The 17,734-nt window shown below is 39.7% G+C and overlaps 1 protein-coding gene across 2 annotated transcripts; it reads left to right on the forward strand.

The window, feature by feature from the left end:
- Positions 1–1,007: 1,007 nt before the first annotated feature.
- Positions 1,008–17,399, forward strand: LOC117443249 (ubiquitin carboxyl-terminal hydrolase 2-like). 2 transcript variants are annotated; one of them, XM_034079213.2, is made up of 12 exons: positions 1,008–1,302; positions 11,459–11,506; positions 11,613–11,736; positions 12,234–12,345; positions 12,439–12,549; positions 13,905–13,969; positions 14,129–14,232; positions 14,682–14,762; positions 14,853–14,931; positions 16,008–16,115; positions 16,192–16,312; positions 16,664–17,399. In XM_034079213.2, the coding sequence occupies exons 1-12, from the start codon at positions 1,147–1,149 to the stop codon at positions 16,773–16,775; spliced, it is 1,221 nt and encodes a 406-aa protein (XP_033935104.1). In that variant the 5' UTR covers positions 1,008–1,146; the 3' UTR covers positions 16,776–17,399. The 2 variants fall into 2 exon arrangements, with proteins under 2 accessions (XP_033935104.1, XP_033935105.1); XM_034079214.2 differs by having other exon boundaries at positions 14,685–14,762.
- Positions 17,400–17,734: the final 335 nt, after the last annotated feature.

The following is a 17,734-nucleotide window of genomic DNA, read 5'->3' on the forward strand; positions in this document are numbered from 1 at the left end:
CTATCTATCTATCTATCTATCTATCCATCCATCCATCCATCTATCTATCTATCTATCTATCTATCTATCTATCTATCTATCTATCTATCTAGCATATTATATTACTTCTTTGTAAGATGTGTTGTTCTTTAAACTAATACTTTAATACTGACGCTATGTAATCCATTACTCCCCATATCTGAATATTGGCATAAACCATGATTTACTAGCGGAGTACTATGGTGTGTTATTTCGAAAGCACTGGGCTCAGGGATTTGTAGGACATGTGAAGGTTTACAGTCTGGCTATCAAGCGTCTTATCAGACCGTTTCTGTGTGGATTCAGAAACAGTCTAAAGATCGAAGTCAAGGTCGGCATGTCTCTGGGCTCCCTGGCGTTTGGACGCTGGATTAAAGCTGAAGAGAGCTTTTATTTTCTGCCAGCACACCATTTTCTCCTGCCTGCTCGTAACCACACAGTGTTTGGTTTTAGATACACAATAGGTTACATTACAGGAGAGAACAGATCAAATTAAGGACTGCATTTCTTCTCCTTATGGCACAAAATGAATTATTGTAATGCTCTTAAAACCATTGTGTCAATAATAGAGACATTTTTCATGTTGAGTGTAATAATTATAATTAGTTGTATTTTACTTTTGGTACTTCAGCTATATATTGATGCAAATACTTATGTCCTTTTACCTAAGATTTTTTTAAATACAGAGCTTTTATTTGTTACAGTGTCTTTGCAATTTAGTAGACTTAAATATCCGAGTCCTTCTTCCACCACTGAGTATTTTATTATTATTTTATTTATTTTATTTATTTTATTTATTTTATTTATTTTATTTATTTTATTTATTTTATTTATTTTATTTAAAGACCATCATATCCTACTTTTACTTATGCACCAAGGAGTGTTGGTTTTCCTTGCAGCACCTGAAGGCATCAGTGTTTCCTGTGTGGGAGGGGTTGTTTATATCACGCAGTAAAAACTCCCCCCCCCCACACACTCCGCCTCTGTTATTATCCAACATAGGCAAGTACAGAACACACACACACGCACACGCTCTCACACACGCTCACACACGCTCACAGATTACTCATTAATGTTCTCGGAGCTCCAGGAGTTGCAGCGCATTTCATCGACTCTCAGAATCTCAGCATGCCGTCTCTGCGACACTCCTACACGGTCACAGCTGCGGAGGAACCGGCCTCTCTGCCCGGCTCTGAGAGAGCGAATCTACGGAGGAAGAGCCCTCCTCTGTCCCGGACCAAGCTGGTGTCCACCTTCATGGGACTGATCATCAACCAGGCCAAGGTGAGTCCGAAACACTGCACCCCGATCCCCTAATACACCCTCCTCTTCCTCCGTTTTTAACTAACTTTTGTAAATATGTTTTAAAAAATACATACAAAATCAAATAAAAACCTAAAGACCTGTATTATTAATATTAATAATACTCCAAAACACTGCACCCTGATCCTCTTCCACAGTTTTTAACTAACTTTTATTTAAGTTTAATAATGGTATATGTATCCTACTTGTGGGATATGGTATTTGTCATTTATTGAAAATTAAAAATAAAACCTAAAGGCCTGTATCAGATCAGGATCAGAATACCTGTACTATATACTAGACATAGAAGAGACATGAAGAAGAGGGGACACATGTTGATGAAGAAGAGACATGAAGAAGAGGGGACACATGTTGATGTAGAAGAGACATGAAGAAGAGGGGACACATGTTGATGTAGAAGAGACATGAAGAAGAGGGGACACATGTTGATGTAGAAGAGACATGAAGAAGAGGGGACACATGTTGATGTAGAAGAGACATGAAGAAGAGGGGACACATGTTGATGTAGAAGAGACATGAAGAAGGGGATTTTGCACAATAGGTGACCTCTTAATATTAATAATAATCCAAAATACTTCACCCTGATCCTCATCATCTTCGTCAGTCTTTAAGTAACTTTTGTAAATATATATTTGTAATAATATCCTACTTGTGAGCTATGGTACTTTTCATTTATAAAACATTACATTAAAACCTAAAGGCCTGAATTATTGATAATAATAATTAGGGATGTCCCGATCACCTTTTTTTGCTCCCGATCCGATTCCGATCATTTGATTTTGACAATCTGCCGATACCGATTTTTCCCGATCCGATCTTTATGCAATGCATTAAGAAAAAAAAAAGGTAACAGATAACGGCTGGTCATCCAATGCGATGAACTCAGCTATCTAGTTATTTGTTTGGCCTTTTCTCTGTTCTGGGGCCGTTTCTCTTTCCTTTTAAAAGTCTCTGAAAGTGTCGGTTGTTTCAGTGCCGTTACCCGAGTGGCCGCTGTGTACTCGCCGTGTTGTTGTTGGTGTTTGTTTGTCAGGCGGCGTGTTAGATTGGTCGTGTTGAACGTAGCTCTGTTCTTTCCACCACGCGGAACCTCCGCCTTGCAAACATTGCATCTGGCTGTTACACTGCCTTCGCTTTCAATTTTATAATACTTCCAAACTCCTGACATTTTCTCTGTCCCGACTCCCGAGTCACCAGCTGAACGTAGCCTCTCGTTAGCTTGCTGCTACTATTAGACACTGCGCCCACTCTGTTGCCAGATTTCAGAGAAATAAGCAACCAGGTCTGAAAACAAGCCCAAAGAAAGCAACACATACATGATGTTGTGTAATTTTAAACCAAAACTAAGTCCTCAGGATAACTTTAAGACGTGAACATGGTCATTTTTGTTTTGTAACATTAAATTAAAAAAAATTATTTTATTAAAAAAAAAAAAAAAAAAAAATCCCGATCCCCGATTTTTTTCTCCCGATCCCCGATCTTTTGAAAATCACGTGATCGGCTCCGATCCCCGATCACGTGATCGGATCGGGACATCTCTAATAATAATTGTCATAAACACTGCACCCTGATTCTCAAAGACCATCATCTTCCTCACCTTCTCAAACATTTCCCACATTGGGATCAATAGTCTGAAGTTACACGTACTCAACTTTAGTCCTGTGGTATTTATTCATTTATATATTTAAAACACAGTGACCTGGCATTCAGCATTATTATCTTTATTTTTATTAAACAATACTGTATATTTTTAAATATTCCATTTTGCATATTGGTAGCCAACAATGTGCACTTTAAGTTCTTGTTTTTATATATTTGTAATGAATTTCCTAAAGAATACAATTGTTTTTGTCTGTACAGGTTTTTTAATATCTTAAATATATAATCTAGATGATATTTGATGTATGTCTATGTGTCCTACTTGTATGTAGACTATCGTATTTTACCATTTATTACAAAATAATAATCTGGTTTCACTATATATCTTTTCTTTGTACAAAAGTACCACTGTATTTTCTGTATCGATATTTTCACATATCGATCTTAGTTATAAATGCAGTCAAATGTGCACTTTTAAAAAAAAATTATTGTTTACCTTTGAAGTTTTTTTGTTTGTGTAAATATTATTTGTGATGTTGATAAAAAAAAACATTTTTTACTTAAAAATAGAGCGACTCAACCTTTTTGCCCCTGGAATAAATCAAATATGATAAATATTCAATATCTTTTGGGGGGTTTAGCCTTAAAAACGGGGGTTTAGGTCTTCAAAAGGGGTTTTCGGTCTTTTAAAGGGGGGTTTAGGTCTTAATAAGGGGGGTTAAAGGGGGTTTAGGTCCTAAAAAGAAAGGGGGGTTTAGGTCTTAAACAGGGGGGTTTAGGTGCTAAAAAGAAAGGGGGGTTTAGCCTTAATAATGGGGGGTTTAGGTGCTAAAAAGAAAGGGGGGTTAAAGGGGGGTTTAGCCTTAATAATGGGGGTTTAGCCTTAAAAAGGGTGCTTTCATGTAAGGGGTTTTTGTTATAGGGACAGTAACCCAAATAGCCAGCCTTAAAAAGGGGGGTTTAGGTCTTTAAAAGGGGGGTTTAGCCTTAAAAAGGGGGGTTTAGGTCTTTAAAAGGGGGGTTTAGCCTTAAAAAGGGGGGTTTAGGTCTTTAAAAGGGGGGTTTAGCCTTAAAAAGGGGGGTTTAGGTCTTAAACAGGGGGGTGTAGGTCCTAAAAAGAAGGGGGGGTTTAGCCTTAAAAAGCGGGGTTTAGCCTTAAAAAGGGGGGTTTAGGTCTTAAAAAGGGGGGTTTAGGTCTTAAACAGGGGGGTGTAGGTCTTTTAAAGGGGGGTTTAGCCTTAAAAAGGGGGGTTTAGGTCTTAAACAGGGGGGTGTAGGTCCTAAAAAGAAAGGGGGGTTAAAGGGGAGGTTTAGCCTTAAAAAGGGTGCTTTCATCTAAGGTTTTTTTTTCTTTTCTTTGCCTCAAAACTGATATCAGAAATAATAATAATAATAATTTCAATTTATATAGCGCCTTTCACGAAACCCAAGGACGCTTTACAATGGGAAGTAACAAAACAAAAAGGTAACAATAAACATACAGAGCAATAGCAGGAAACAAGTGACTGTAAACTAGTTGAGGCCGAAGGCCCGAGTGAACAGATGGTGTTTGAGGTGTAAATACAATACAGAAATACATTCCACCCAACTATTTGGTAAAGTTTGCTCGATTATCGATTTATATATTGGTTTGTTAAGAAAGGGAAAGCGTTGTCATGGCAAACTAAGTTTTTGTTTTTAGCCTGTAGATCATAAAGCAGATTTGGTGCATTTATTGCTGCAAAACTGAGTCATAACCGTGATATGAGATAATATGGTCAGTTTAGGGTCATAGTTTGTTAGGTTAGGCTTTGCACGTTATATTATTTAACAAATTATGTTTGTTTAAGTATTTGAATTAATTGCAAGAGGGTATCAGTGGAAAAAGCTCATTTTAAATTAAGTTAAATTTGTTCTATTTTTAAACTTTTGAACAAGCAATTAGGTGTATTCTTTTAGCAGTATACAACACAAGCAACACAGCACTTTTAATATCTATTTATTTCTGCAAGTCATATCAAGATTGCAATATTCCCAACACACATGTTCCTAAATGAGCTAATGAAGTGTTGAATGACTGTTTGCACAGAGATTAACAGACGCAGTGAAACCACAGCCATCTTTAAATCCCATATAACATCTGATTCAACTTTGCCACCATATGAAAGCAGTGCAGAGGTTTAATGGAGGTCCACTCTGACCTTTGTCCGCACGTTAAGTTGAGAATGAAAGCGCCGTTGGCTCACACTCCATAAGAAACACGATGCACACGAGTCAAGGACGGCAGAGCGGCAATCTGAGTGTGACATGTGTTGCGTAACGAGAAGGAGCCGTGCTGATAAGGCATGTGTGCAGACTGTCACCTTATCATGTGCACCGGACATTTTGTTCACACACACACACACACACACACACACACACACACACACACACACACACACACACACACACACACACACACACACACACACACACACACACACACACACACACACACACACACACACACACACACACACACACACACACACACACACACACACACACACACACACACACACACACACACACACACACACTGTCTCTTATTGCACTTTTCGTTCACTAATTAAGTCTGTTAATGTAGATTTAGGCATTTTAAGACATGGCGATTGGTTGTTAGATTCACTAGATAGTAAAATATACATACACATAAGATTATTTTAAAAGCATCAAATTCTCATGTTTAAGATGCTGGATCCATGAAATGTTGAAAAAGGATCAATCAACAAAGAAAACAACAATTCAGTCTTATATGTTGTCCTTTGCTTGGTTGTTTGGGATTGGATAAAGCCATCATGATAGACTGCTTTATTTTACTAAGGTATTTCATTTTTCAGTTCATTTACATTTCATTACATTACATATCATTTAGCTCAAGTGCAAAAACCATAAAGATTCAAACTCCGGACAACAAGGAAAGTGCAGATATATTCATTTCAGGCGAGGCAGACGATAGTAAGTGCTGGTGGATCAGATACAAGGCCTAAAAGAACTCAAAAGGTGCTTCGTTTCATTTCTGTTCAACAAGAGAATTGTTGAATTTCCCTTTTTCTAAAGTCACATCTTTACAGAGCTGCTAGCATGCTAAGTATTTCCTTTCTAACAATCTACACTCACCGGACTCTTTCCCGATAGTCGGCAGGTAGATGGTAGCTTACTTCTGCAATATATTAAACTGGTGGAGTTCAGTGGAAAGAAAACATTTGTAGTATTGAGGTGAACTTTGCTTTTCTAAAGTTTAAAGTACATCCTCCGAAAGCCAATAGCATTAGTTGAGTTCATGCATCAGCATTGCTTTGGCCATTGAGTGAAGAACGGTCAGCTTTTTAAAAGTCTTTCAAAGTATGAACATTGGTATTCATTTGTGTACAGTTTCAAAGCACCAATATTTCTACTTTAAGTATGGCATGTTGGATCTTTCCCAGACAGGCCTGCTTTTATGTAACACAGATTTGTTTAAATATTCTCCAGAAGGTGTGTGTGGCATGGCTGGCTGTTTATGCAGAAACAGTCACATGTTGTTCGGCCGTCACCGTGCAGAGTTCAGGACATCGAGTTCTCTTTCTGTCTGACGTCACGCCAGCCTGTTGGTGCTCAGAGTGACGTGGGAAGTACTGGAGTTCAAATAATTCATTACTGTACTCAAGCACATTTTTCTAGTATCAGTACTTTACTCCACTACTTATTCTCTGACGACTACTTTTAACCACAAATACCTGTACTTTCTACTTCTTACACTTTGAACACAAATACCTGTACTTTCTACTTCTCACATGTTGAACACAAATACCTGTACTTTCTACTTCTCACATGTTGAACTCAAATACCTGTACTTTCTACTTCTCACATGTTGAACACAAATACCTGTACTTTCTACTTCTCACATGTTGAACACAAATACCTGTACTTTCTACTTCTTACATGTTGAACTCAAATACCTGTACTTTCTACTTCTTACATGTTGAAACCAAATACCTGTACTTTGTACTTCTTACATGTTGAACTCAAATACCTGTACTTTCTACTTCTTACATGTTGAACCCAAATACCTGTACTTTCTACTTCTTACATGTTGAACACAAATACCTGTACTTTCTACTTCTCACATGTTGAACACAAATACCTGTACTTTGTACTTCTTACATGTTGAACTCAAATACCTGTACTTTCTACTTCTTACATGTTGAACTCAAATACCTGTACTTTCTACTTCTTACATGTTGAACTCAAATACCTGTACTTTCTACTTCTTACATGTTGAACTCAAATACCTGTACTTTCTACTTCTTACATGTTGAACTCAAATACCTGTACTTTCTACTTCTTACATGTTGAACTCAAATACCTGTACTTTCTACTTCTTACATGTTGAACTCAAATACCTGTACTTTCTACTTCTCACATGTTGAACTCAAATACCTGTACTTTCTACTTCTCTCATTTCCCAAACAGCTGGTTCCTTTAGTCTGAATGTGTGTTTGGTGCGTGATCATTATTCTTTAGAGTCACTGCGTGCCTATTGGTTGGAACACGATCCGTGTATCCATCACTTCCTGGTCTTCTCTAAAGAAGAGGGACCAATGGAAACGTTGTCATGTTGCCGTTGTTCAGCATGGAAACATTCATTAGCTAACAATGACTTTATTGTTCTATTAATATAAAGGGAGGTCAGGTACTCTTTAAAGCAGCTGCTAGCTATGGGTACTTTTTACTGAAGTACACTTCAAAGCCTCTTTACCTTGACTTGAGTAAAGAAGTTTAGTCAGTACTTCTACTTTCACCAGAGTATTTTTAAACACGAGTATCTGTACTTCTACTTGAGGAAAGGATGTGTGTACTTCTGCCCTCTCTGGATAGCTGCAGATTACCTGAACGCCTCCTCTGTTGTTTTGGACGGTTCTCTCAGATCAGAGGCCTCCTGCTGAGAGCCTGGCAGCAGAGAGACTGAACACCATATGGTCGTTTTCAAATACAGAAGAAGAAGAAGAAGAAGAAGAAGAAGAAGAAGAAGAAGAAGAAGAAGAAGAAGAAGAAGAAGAAGAAGAAGAAGAAAGAAGAAGAAGAAGAAGAAGAAGAAGAAGAAGAAGAAGAAGAAGAAGAAGAAGAAGAAGAAGAAGAAGAAGAAGAAGGGGGTTTTGATAGCTAAAGAAATATATAAAAATAGACACCATACAATACAGTGAAGTCACTTTGGTTGCTTGGTTGGTTGCTTAGTTACCAAGAGGTTTTTGATACCGACACCATACATACACCGCAGTAATGTTACGGTCATTGTGAATTAGTTAGTTTTTGGTTTGTTGGTTGGTTTATTAGGTATTTATGAGATAGTTGGTTTGGTATTTGGCTAGATTGATGGTTAGTTAGTTGTTTATTTATTTGGTTAGATGGTTGGTTACTTAGATAGCCGGTTGGTTGTTTATTTGGTGAGATGGTTGGTTACTTAGATAGCCGGTTGGTTGTTAGTTGGTTGGTTAGTAAGGCATTTGGTGAGATGGTTGGTTGAATCGTTCATGAATAGCTAGTTGGTTTGTTGTAAGGCTCGTGAGGTGTTTGGTTAGATGGCTAGTTAATAGCTAATTGGTTTGTTAGTTATATAGTATTTCTTCTTTAAGGATCTGAGTACTTCTTCCACCACTGCATCTTTGTAACTGTAAATGAAGTTTGCAATACAAAACTAAACAGAATTTCTATTTTCCATTGCAAACACGTCGGCTCTCCAGCTCACACAGGCGTGCCACACGTGCGTAAGATGATCTAAACGTTTTCCGTCCTGACGAGAGCAGCATTAGGCTGCTGGTCGTGCTTGTGACGTTTCAGAGCCGCCTTGCATCAGTCGCCCTGACTCCACAGATAGTCAGCACGACACTCCTCAGACAGAAGTCACACGCTCTCGTTGAAGCAGACATTTGAAACTCTTCACGCAACCAAGCGATGTGTCCTGCAGATTCTCTGTGAAGCATGTTAGAGATCTGAGTGGACAACTGGTCCGCTTTTTCAAATCTCCGCACGTCCCTAAACAAGCTGGTTATTCTTACAGGAAGGAATCCAGAGCATACAATTAACCGTTAAACAATAATCCACTTTAATGGTAATATGACAATGCAATACAATCAATACAGTACAAAATAAATACAGATCTGTGGGATCCCACATTTACCTGATACTCACGTGAGCCAGCCAGAGGAAAGAGAGAGAGCACACAGCGTGGTTCCTGTCTAAATACCTCGCTTACAAGAGGAGGAGTTATCTGCGCCTCCCTTCCAGACCTCCGTGATTGGCTGCCCAAATATCATCAACACCTCACATCTTAAGTTTCCCCAATCCCAGTGGCTCAGCTTCATTATCTCCTAGATCTGGGTTGTCTGTATGTTAACTCCTCAGCTTCCCCCCTTCTTCCTTTGTCCTCAAAACCCACATGTTACTAGGCCCAAAACCAGCTCACAGTTTTCTCCACAAATCATTTTCCCCTTTTAAGCTTCTTCATAGTTTACTAACATGAATACATACAAATATTTCCTTACAAGCATCACATGGCGTGTGAAGCCCCTGCTGTGTGAGGGTTGAGCTCACGTGGTATTTCATCCCGAGCGCTCGAACGGTGGCTGATCAGCCGGTGCGCGGGGTACTCGCACTGGAGGAATGTAGCGGTTACATCATGCTGTGGGAGGAAAGCAACAATGCAGATCTGTCAGGACACTTTTAGATTATTACTACACGTCTTTAGCATCACTGCACAGGCCTTTAATCATGCCGCACACAGGACAACAGCTCAGACTTCGGTGTGAGTTCATTACCTCAGCTCAGGATGTCTTTGTATTCGTCCATCAACAGGATTAGGGAAAGAACGACTGCCTGGAATTCATGTGACATTAAATATATGGGCTAACATTGTAAAGCAGATAATTCACTTCGACATAGTTTGAGTTTCTCCTTTCTTATGATATCTATCCATCCATCGCTCTTTCTATCCATCTCTCTTTCTATCCATCTATCCATCTCTCTCTCTATCCATCTCTCTCTCTATCCATCTCTCTCTCTATCCATATATCTATCCATCTATCTCTCTATCTCTCTCTCTATCCATATATCTCTCTATCCATCTATCTATCTATCTATATCTATCTATCCATCTATCTATCCATCTATCTCTCTCTCTCTATCCATCCATCTATCTATCCATCTATCTGTATCTATCCATCTATCTATCTCTCTCTCTATCCATCCATCCATCTATCTATCTATCTATCTATCCATCTATCTCTCTCTCTCTCTCTATCCATCCATCTATCCATCTCTCTCTCTCTCTATCCATCCATCTATCTATCCATCTATCTATCCATCTATCTATCTATCCATCCATCTATCCATCTATCTATCTATCCATCTATCTATCTATCTATCCATCCATCTATCTATCCATCTCTCTCTCTCTCTATCCATCTATCCATCTATCTATCTATCCATCCATCTATCCATCTATCTCTCTCTCTATCCATCTATCCATCCATCTATCTATCCATCTCTCTCTCTCTATCCATCTATCCATCTATCTATCTATCCATCTATCCATCTATCTATCTATCCATCTATCCATCCATCTATCCATCTATCCATCTATCTATCTCTCTCTCTATCCATCTATCCATCCATCTCTCTATCTATCTATATATCTATCCATCTATCTATCCATCCATCTATCTATCTATCCATCTATCTATCCATCTATCTATCCATCCATCTATCTATCTATCTCTCTCTCTATCCATCTATCCATCTATCTATCCATCTATCTATCCATCTATCCATCCATCTATCCATCTATCCATCTATCTATCTATCTCTCTCTCTATCCATCTATCCATCCATCTATCTCTCTATCCATCTATCTCTCTATCCATCTATCTATCTATCTCTCTATCTATCTATCCATACATCTATCTCTCTATCCATCTATCTCTCTATCCATCTATCTATCTATCTCTCTATCTATCTATCTATCCATCTATCTATCTCTCTCTCTCTATCTATCTATCTATCTCTCTCTCTATCTATCTATCTATCTATCTATCTATTCTTCTTGAAGGTCTGCACACGCTCAGTCTAGTTGGTTTATATTGGGACACGGTAACCCATGTAAAATCGACTCCCATTACTGCTACAATGATTACCTATTATATGTATGCCCCAGTTATGATCTATGTATGTCAGTGGATCCAGAAGTGGCCCAATTGAGGGAAGAAATGTCATTTGAATGTTCCTCATGACAATATACAAACATGTAGCTCATTTCGGCTTTATTAATGACCTTCGTTTGCAGAGGAAGCCAACAAGGGTTTTTTATGATTAATTCCCTTTTTGGCCACTGTGATAATATGTTCAATATGACTTTGCACTTTTCTCCCAAAAAAAGGACTTTCTCATGGTCCCTTGTTTTGTTATCTGTTCAATTCTCCAATGAAGCGTGAATACCCTAACGTTTCTTTATTTTCCGAAACAGAACAAGAATCCACAAGGCCTGGTGGGACTGAGGAACCTGGGAAACACCGTGAGTGCTGCTTATTATACAACACGGCAAATTAACCTGCTAAATCTTGCTTTTTTTTTATCTCGTTATATCTGTTTTTTTTTACATTTTTTTGTTTGATTTCCAGTGTTTCATGAACTCCATCCTCCAATGTCTGAGCAACACTTCAGAGCTGAGAGACTACTGCCTGAGAAACGTCCATCGCTCGGACCTGAACAACAACTGCACCACAAACGCTGCTTTGATGGAAGGTAGGAGAAAAACAGCACATCGTCAGCATAAAGGGAAACTCTGTACACGTGCTAGCGTTGAGTCACTTTATGGCTCGGCAGTCATTCTCATTTATGAACTTTATGCTCAAGTATGACGTCTTAAGCTTCATATTGCTCTGATGCACGGACGAAAGCTCTAACAACCCGTTACCTTGATTACCTTCACTCTGAAAAATCACTGGAATCGCATCAGATAATACTCCAATTATCAGTTTCTGCACAAACACGAACAATTGCAGTCACAGTTTGACCTTCTATTGATTTTTCTCTTTTCAACATGTTGACTTATTTCTGCCTTTTACTTGCACCAGTGTGTCATTTTCTTGCAGTTAAATAGTCTTTTAATTGCATGTTGCACTGTGGCTGTGTCCAGATTTCCATCGCTAACGCTATAGCTATTGTTCATATGAAAATAAAACCTTTCAACCTTTTTAATCTTGAATTTTCTGTCATGTTTTTCTACGCTTTTCCCTCAGAGTTTGCAAAGCTGACTCAGACTTTGTGGACGTCAGCGAGCAGCGAGGCCGTCAGTCCCTCGGACTTCAGGAGCCAGATCCAGAGATACGCTCCCAAATTTGTGGGCTGCAAGTAAGTCTTCCCTCCTGCTGCTTAAAATACTTTATCATCCATTAATTATTGCTGATTTCAGAGAAAAGAAAGTAACATTTTCCCTCCTCGCAGTCAGCAGGACGCCCAGGAGTTTCTGCGGTTTTTATTGGACGGCCTCCATAACGAAGTGAACCGAGTGACGGTTCGCTCTAATGTGTCCGACGAGGACTTTGACCATCTCTCGTAAGTCAACCCTCCACCTCACATGTCACTCACCACTTTATGAGCTAACATTAGGCTATAAAGGAACTACAGCACGGTCACATGACTTCAGGTCACCACCGCTAAGCTAAAGGAGGCTAATGTTGGGCTATAAAGGAACTGCAGCACGGTCACATGACTTCACGTCACCACCGCTAAGCTAAAGGAGGCTAATGTTGGGCTATAAAGGAACTGCAGCACGGTCACATGACTTCACGTCACCACCGCTAAGCTAAAGGCGGCTAATGTTGGGCTATAAAGGAACTACAGCACGGTCACATGACTTCACGTCACCACCGCTAAGCTAAAGGCGGCTAATGTTGGGCTATAAAGGAACTACAGCACGGTCACATGACTTCACGTCACCACCGCTAAGCTAAAGGAGGCTAATGTTGGGCTATAAAGGAACTACAGCACGGTCACATGACTTCACGTCACCACCGCTAAGCTAAAGGCGGCTAATGTTGGGCTATAAAGGAACTACAGCACGGTCACATGACTTCACGTCACCACCGCTAAGCTAAAGGCGGCTAATGTTGGGCTATAAAGGAACTACAGCACGGTCACATGACTTCACGTCACCACCGCTAAGCTAAAGGCGGCTAATGTTGGGCTATAAAGGAACTACAGCACGGTCACATGACTTCACGTCACCACCGCTAAGCTAAAGGCGGCTAATGTTGGGCTATAAAGGAACTACAGCACGGTCACATGACTTCACGTCTCCACCGCTAAGCTAAAGGAGGCTAATGTTGGGCTATAAAGGAACTACAGCACGGTCACATGACTTCACGTCTCCACCGCTAAGCTAAAGGTGGCTAATGTTGGGCTATAAAGGAACTACAGCACGGTCACATGACTTCACGTCACCACCGCTAAGCTAAAGGCGGCTAATGTTGGACTATAAAGGAACTACAGCACGGTCACATGACTTCACGTCACCACCGCTAAGCTAAAGGAGGCTAATGTTGTGCTATAAAGGAACTACAGCACGGTCACATGACTTCACGTCTCCACCGCTAAGCTAAAGGTGGCTAATGTTGAGCGTGACAATGTTTAGTAGTCTCATTTAGACACTTGTTAGCTGTTTTTAAATTCACCAGTGGGGCATTTACTGACACATTTTATCTTGTAGAACAGAACATTAAAATCTCTTCATCTTGAGTTAACCAGACACCTTATTTCAGGCTAACAACCAAAAACACATTTTAAAATACACTTCCAGATGAAGGGACAGTGAGTGCTAAAATGCTGACTTGTTTCCAGGTTTCATTCCTGCACCACTTTATCAGCAAACCGTTTCAGTTTTTTCATTAATACTTTGGTTTCACTCACAGAGACGATGAGAAAGGGAAGCGGATGTGGAACATGTATTTGGAGAGAGAGGACAGCAAAGTAGTGGGTAAGAGTTTCTCGTGTTTTTCACCCTCTGCCTGAAACCAGAGCTCAGTCTGCTCTGATTGGTTAGATGTCCCGCCCCTTAGCCTATCACGTACAATGTGTTGGAGCGCTAGCCAATAGAAGCGCTAACTTCAATCCTCCATGTCTCTTATTTGTTCAGATCTGTTTGTGGGTCAGCTGAAGAGCTCTGTGACCTGCAGCTCCTGTGGCTTCAGATCCACCGTGTTCGATCCTTTCTGGGACTTATCCATACCTGTAGCTCAGGTAAACACACACACACAACACACACACACAACACGCACTGGAAAGATTTAGCCATCCATGTTTTGTCGGCTTTAAATCCTTTAATATTGCAGTGAAAACAAGTCATCATTGTCTTGGCCTGTATGTGTTCGTGTTGATTTGTATTCTCCTGGCTCTTTTTACGCTCAGCTGTTCAGCTTCTGTTAAACTAGTTCCATTTGAAACCGTGGAAAAGTCTGGAAATCCCTTTAAAAAGTCCTTGAATTAGAAGTTTAATGTGTGTTAAACTTTTATCCATGTATTTTTCCTTAATGTTTATTTTATTAGCTTTTCTTTTTTAATGCTTAATGTCTTTCATTTTTGTTGTTGTTGTTGTTGTTGTTGTAAAGCACTTTGAATTGCCTTGCGTTGAAAAGTGCTATATAAATAAACTTGCCTTGTGTTTCCTGACATTATCTGTTTCTCCTCAGAAGAGCTCTGGCGAGGTGACTCTCAGAGACTGTCTGAGGCTTTTTACCAAAGAAGACGTGTTGGACGGAGAAGAGAGACCGGTGAGAACACACAACACCCTCCTGTGGAGATTACAAATATATTCTTCTACAGCAGCAGTCTCTCACCTTCCTCCCCTCTTTGTCTCTCAGACGTGCAACAGATGTAAAACCAGGAGGAAATGCACCAAAAGATTCAGCATCCAGAAGTTTCCTCAGATCCTCGTGCTTCGTATCCTTTCCTCACATCTTGCAGCATGCAGACGTGATTACACAACATCACTGCTAACCAATCGTGATTACACACCATCACTGCTAACCAATCAGCTTTCACGAAATCAACAAGGGAAATATATCATGGACTGCTTTGAGGGTTAAGTGTTTTCTTTATTTAAGTTTAGGCAGCATTTTAATATGAAAACTTTATTACAGACTCAGGGCACTGTTTATGTTGCTAATGCTGTTGTTGTTGTTGTTGTTGTTGTTGTTTATTGCTTTTCTCTTACATGACTATGCACTTCAACATTTTTTTTTTTTGTAATTATTTATTTTACTTGTTCGAAATAAATGTATCAATCAGTCAATCAGGGTCCAGATAAAAGACATTACATATAATAAATTGCATACGCAGCATAACAAAAATTCATAGTTTAAGAATAATAATTCCTTATATTTATTATAGCGCTTTTCCAGATGCTCAATAATAATAATTAATAATAATAATTTAAATCAGTGTCCTACAAAGAGACAACTATACCCATGTCTCCACAGCTGTGATTGGTAGCGTGTGCTAAACCTTATGTTCGATAAGGCCACGAGGATTTCATTATCAGTCATCAAGCCGGCAAAGGGCGTATGGTTCATTTGTAAACTTGAGATGTCGGTGGGAAATAAAACATATATATGGAATAAAACACGTCATTAATATAATACAGTAAAGTAGAATATCAGGTCTGCTAAGATTAGTCGACTTAATGACCAAGAACTGGCAATTATCTAAATTTGAAATGTTTAAAAGTCGTGCATCAAAGGCAGAAGATGTTGTTTTTAAAATCTGGAATGTTCTGCTTTCTAGTTTTTAAATGTCTTTGAGTTTTTGCCAGACACATCACCGAGACTTTGAGAAACGTTTCTGACATCTTATCGACCAAACCGTTCTTATATCTCAATTCGTTCTCCTTTTTTAAACGTATTTTTCATTTTAATTCATTCTTAAATCTACAACCTGTCCCAAAACCCAATGTTGCACTTGAAGCACAGTCATGTCCTTCCCCCGCCGTGTTGCCTCCTTGACTCGACTCCTCTCAGATCTGAAGCGCTTCTCCGACTCCAACCTGCGGACCAGTAAACTCTCCACCTACGTGAACTTCCCGCTCAAAGAGCTCGACCTGCGGGAGTTCTCCTCGGACGGCGGAGGTGAGTTTCTGTCCCGCCTGCCCTTTGCACTTTACTCTGAATGTGGGGAGTTAATGTCGGCTGTGTGTCCCTGCAGAGCGGCCCGTCTACAACCTTTATGCCGTTTCCAACCATGCGGGGAACGCTTTGGGGGGGCACTACACCGCCTACTGCAAAAGCCCCGCGCTGGGGGAGTGGTACAACTACAACGACTGCAGGTACTGTTTGTTTATTATTATTATTATTATATGTTGTATTAATGTTTTACATGTTCTTAATTAATCTAATTGTGTGTGTGTGTGTGTGTGTGTGTGTGTGTGTGTGTGTGTGTGTGTGTGTGTGTGTGTGTGTGTGTGTGTGTGTGTGTGTGTGTGTGTGTGTGTGTGTGTGTGTGTGTGTGTGTGTGTGTGTGTGTGTGTGTGTGTGTGTGTGTGTGTGTGTGTGTGTGTGTGTGTGTGTGTGTGTGTGTGTGTGTGTGTGTGTGTGTGTGTGTGTGTGTGTGTGTGTGTGTGTGTGTGTGTGTGTGTGTGTGTGTGTGTGTGTGTGTGTGTGTGTGTGTGTGTGTGTAGGGTGAGTCCGGTGTCCTCCGGTCAGGTCCGCAGCAGTAACGCCTACGTCCTTTTCTACGAGATGACCTCCTCCTCCGTGACGCACAGCAAATACCAGACGTGTCGACTTTAGACTCTTTAACCTGCATAAAACACACACACACACTTCCTGAAGAGAGACAGCGCCCCCTGCTGGAGGGAGTCCTGCCACTACAGACGATGGATATAAAACACAGAGACATGATGAGTAAAAACGTCACCTTCCTCTCGGGGTGTTTTCGGATGATTTTTCTGCACATCTGATCTTCAGGACGTCAAGATGAGCTCGTGGGTTGGATGGACGCTTGGAAAATAGGACCTACGTGTAAAATTCAGCTCAAGGCACGGCTTAAAATGCACTCCAAAAAATCTGTTTTAACTGCTGTGCCTCGATCTGAATCCACACACACCAGGGGATTTACTTCCATCCACTTTGACGACATGGAACAGCTAACTTATTGTATTTAACATGTAGTAACTGAGAGTGGAAACTGTATATTCTATTGAGCGAAGCCTCGTGGTTTTGGACAGATATTATTTTTGTACAGTATTTATGTACGGCGCAGTGAACGTACCTGATTGTGGTGGAAAGCCCAAAAATACCAAAGCTGCTTTAGAATAAAAAAATCAAGCATCAACAATATTTGTTTTGCTTTTCCAAGAATTAAATAATGTTGCTGAGTCTATGAAAGATTAAAGATACAATGTTAACTTACAATGCATCGTGTGTTTTTATTTTGGATTTAATTGGTCGTTTTAACCTATGGAGTTCATGAGGTTAAAAATATCATTATTATTATTATAATATAACGTTGTTCATATATCCAGAAGAGCAACAAAAGCATTTGTTTAAAGGTAAAGTCTGTAACATTTCCCAATTAATAAGCATTATTTAATTTAACGATTGTATCTACAAAAATATACATCAACTAATAAATAACTGGATATATAATTAAAGATATCCAGCAGTATATCAAGTAGTTAAAATGAGCTCCATCTTTACCAGTTTAAAGCATAAATCATCTTCTCTCCTCTGATTGGTTAAAGTTGTGG

This window comes from Pseudochaenichthys georgianus, unplaced genomic scaffold (assembly GCF_902827115.2).
Source record: "Pseudochaenichthys georgianus unplaced genomic scaffold, fPseGeo1.2 scaffold_565_arrow_ctg1, whole genome shotgun sequence".
Classification (NCBI taxonomy): domain Eukaryota; kingdom Metazoa; phylum Chordata; class Actinopteri; order Perciformes; family Channichthyidae; genus Pseudochaenichthys; species Pseudochaenichthys georgianus.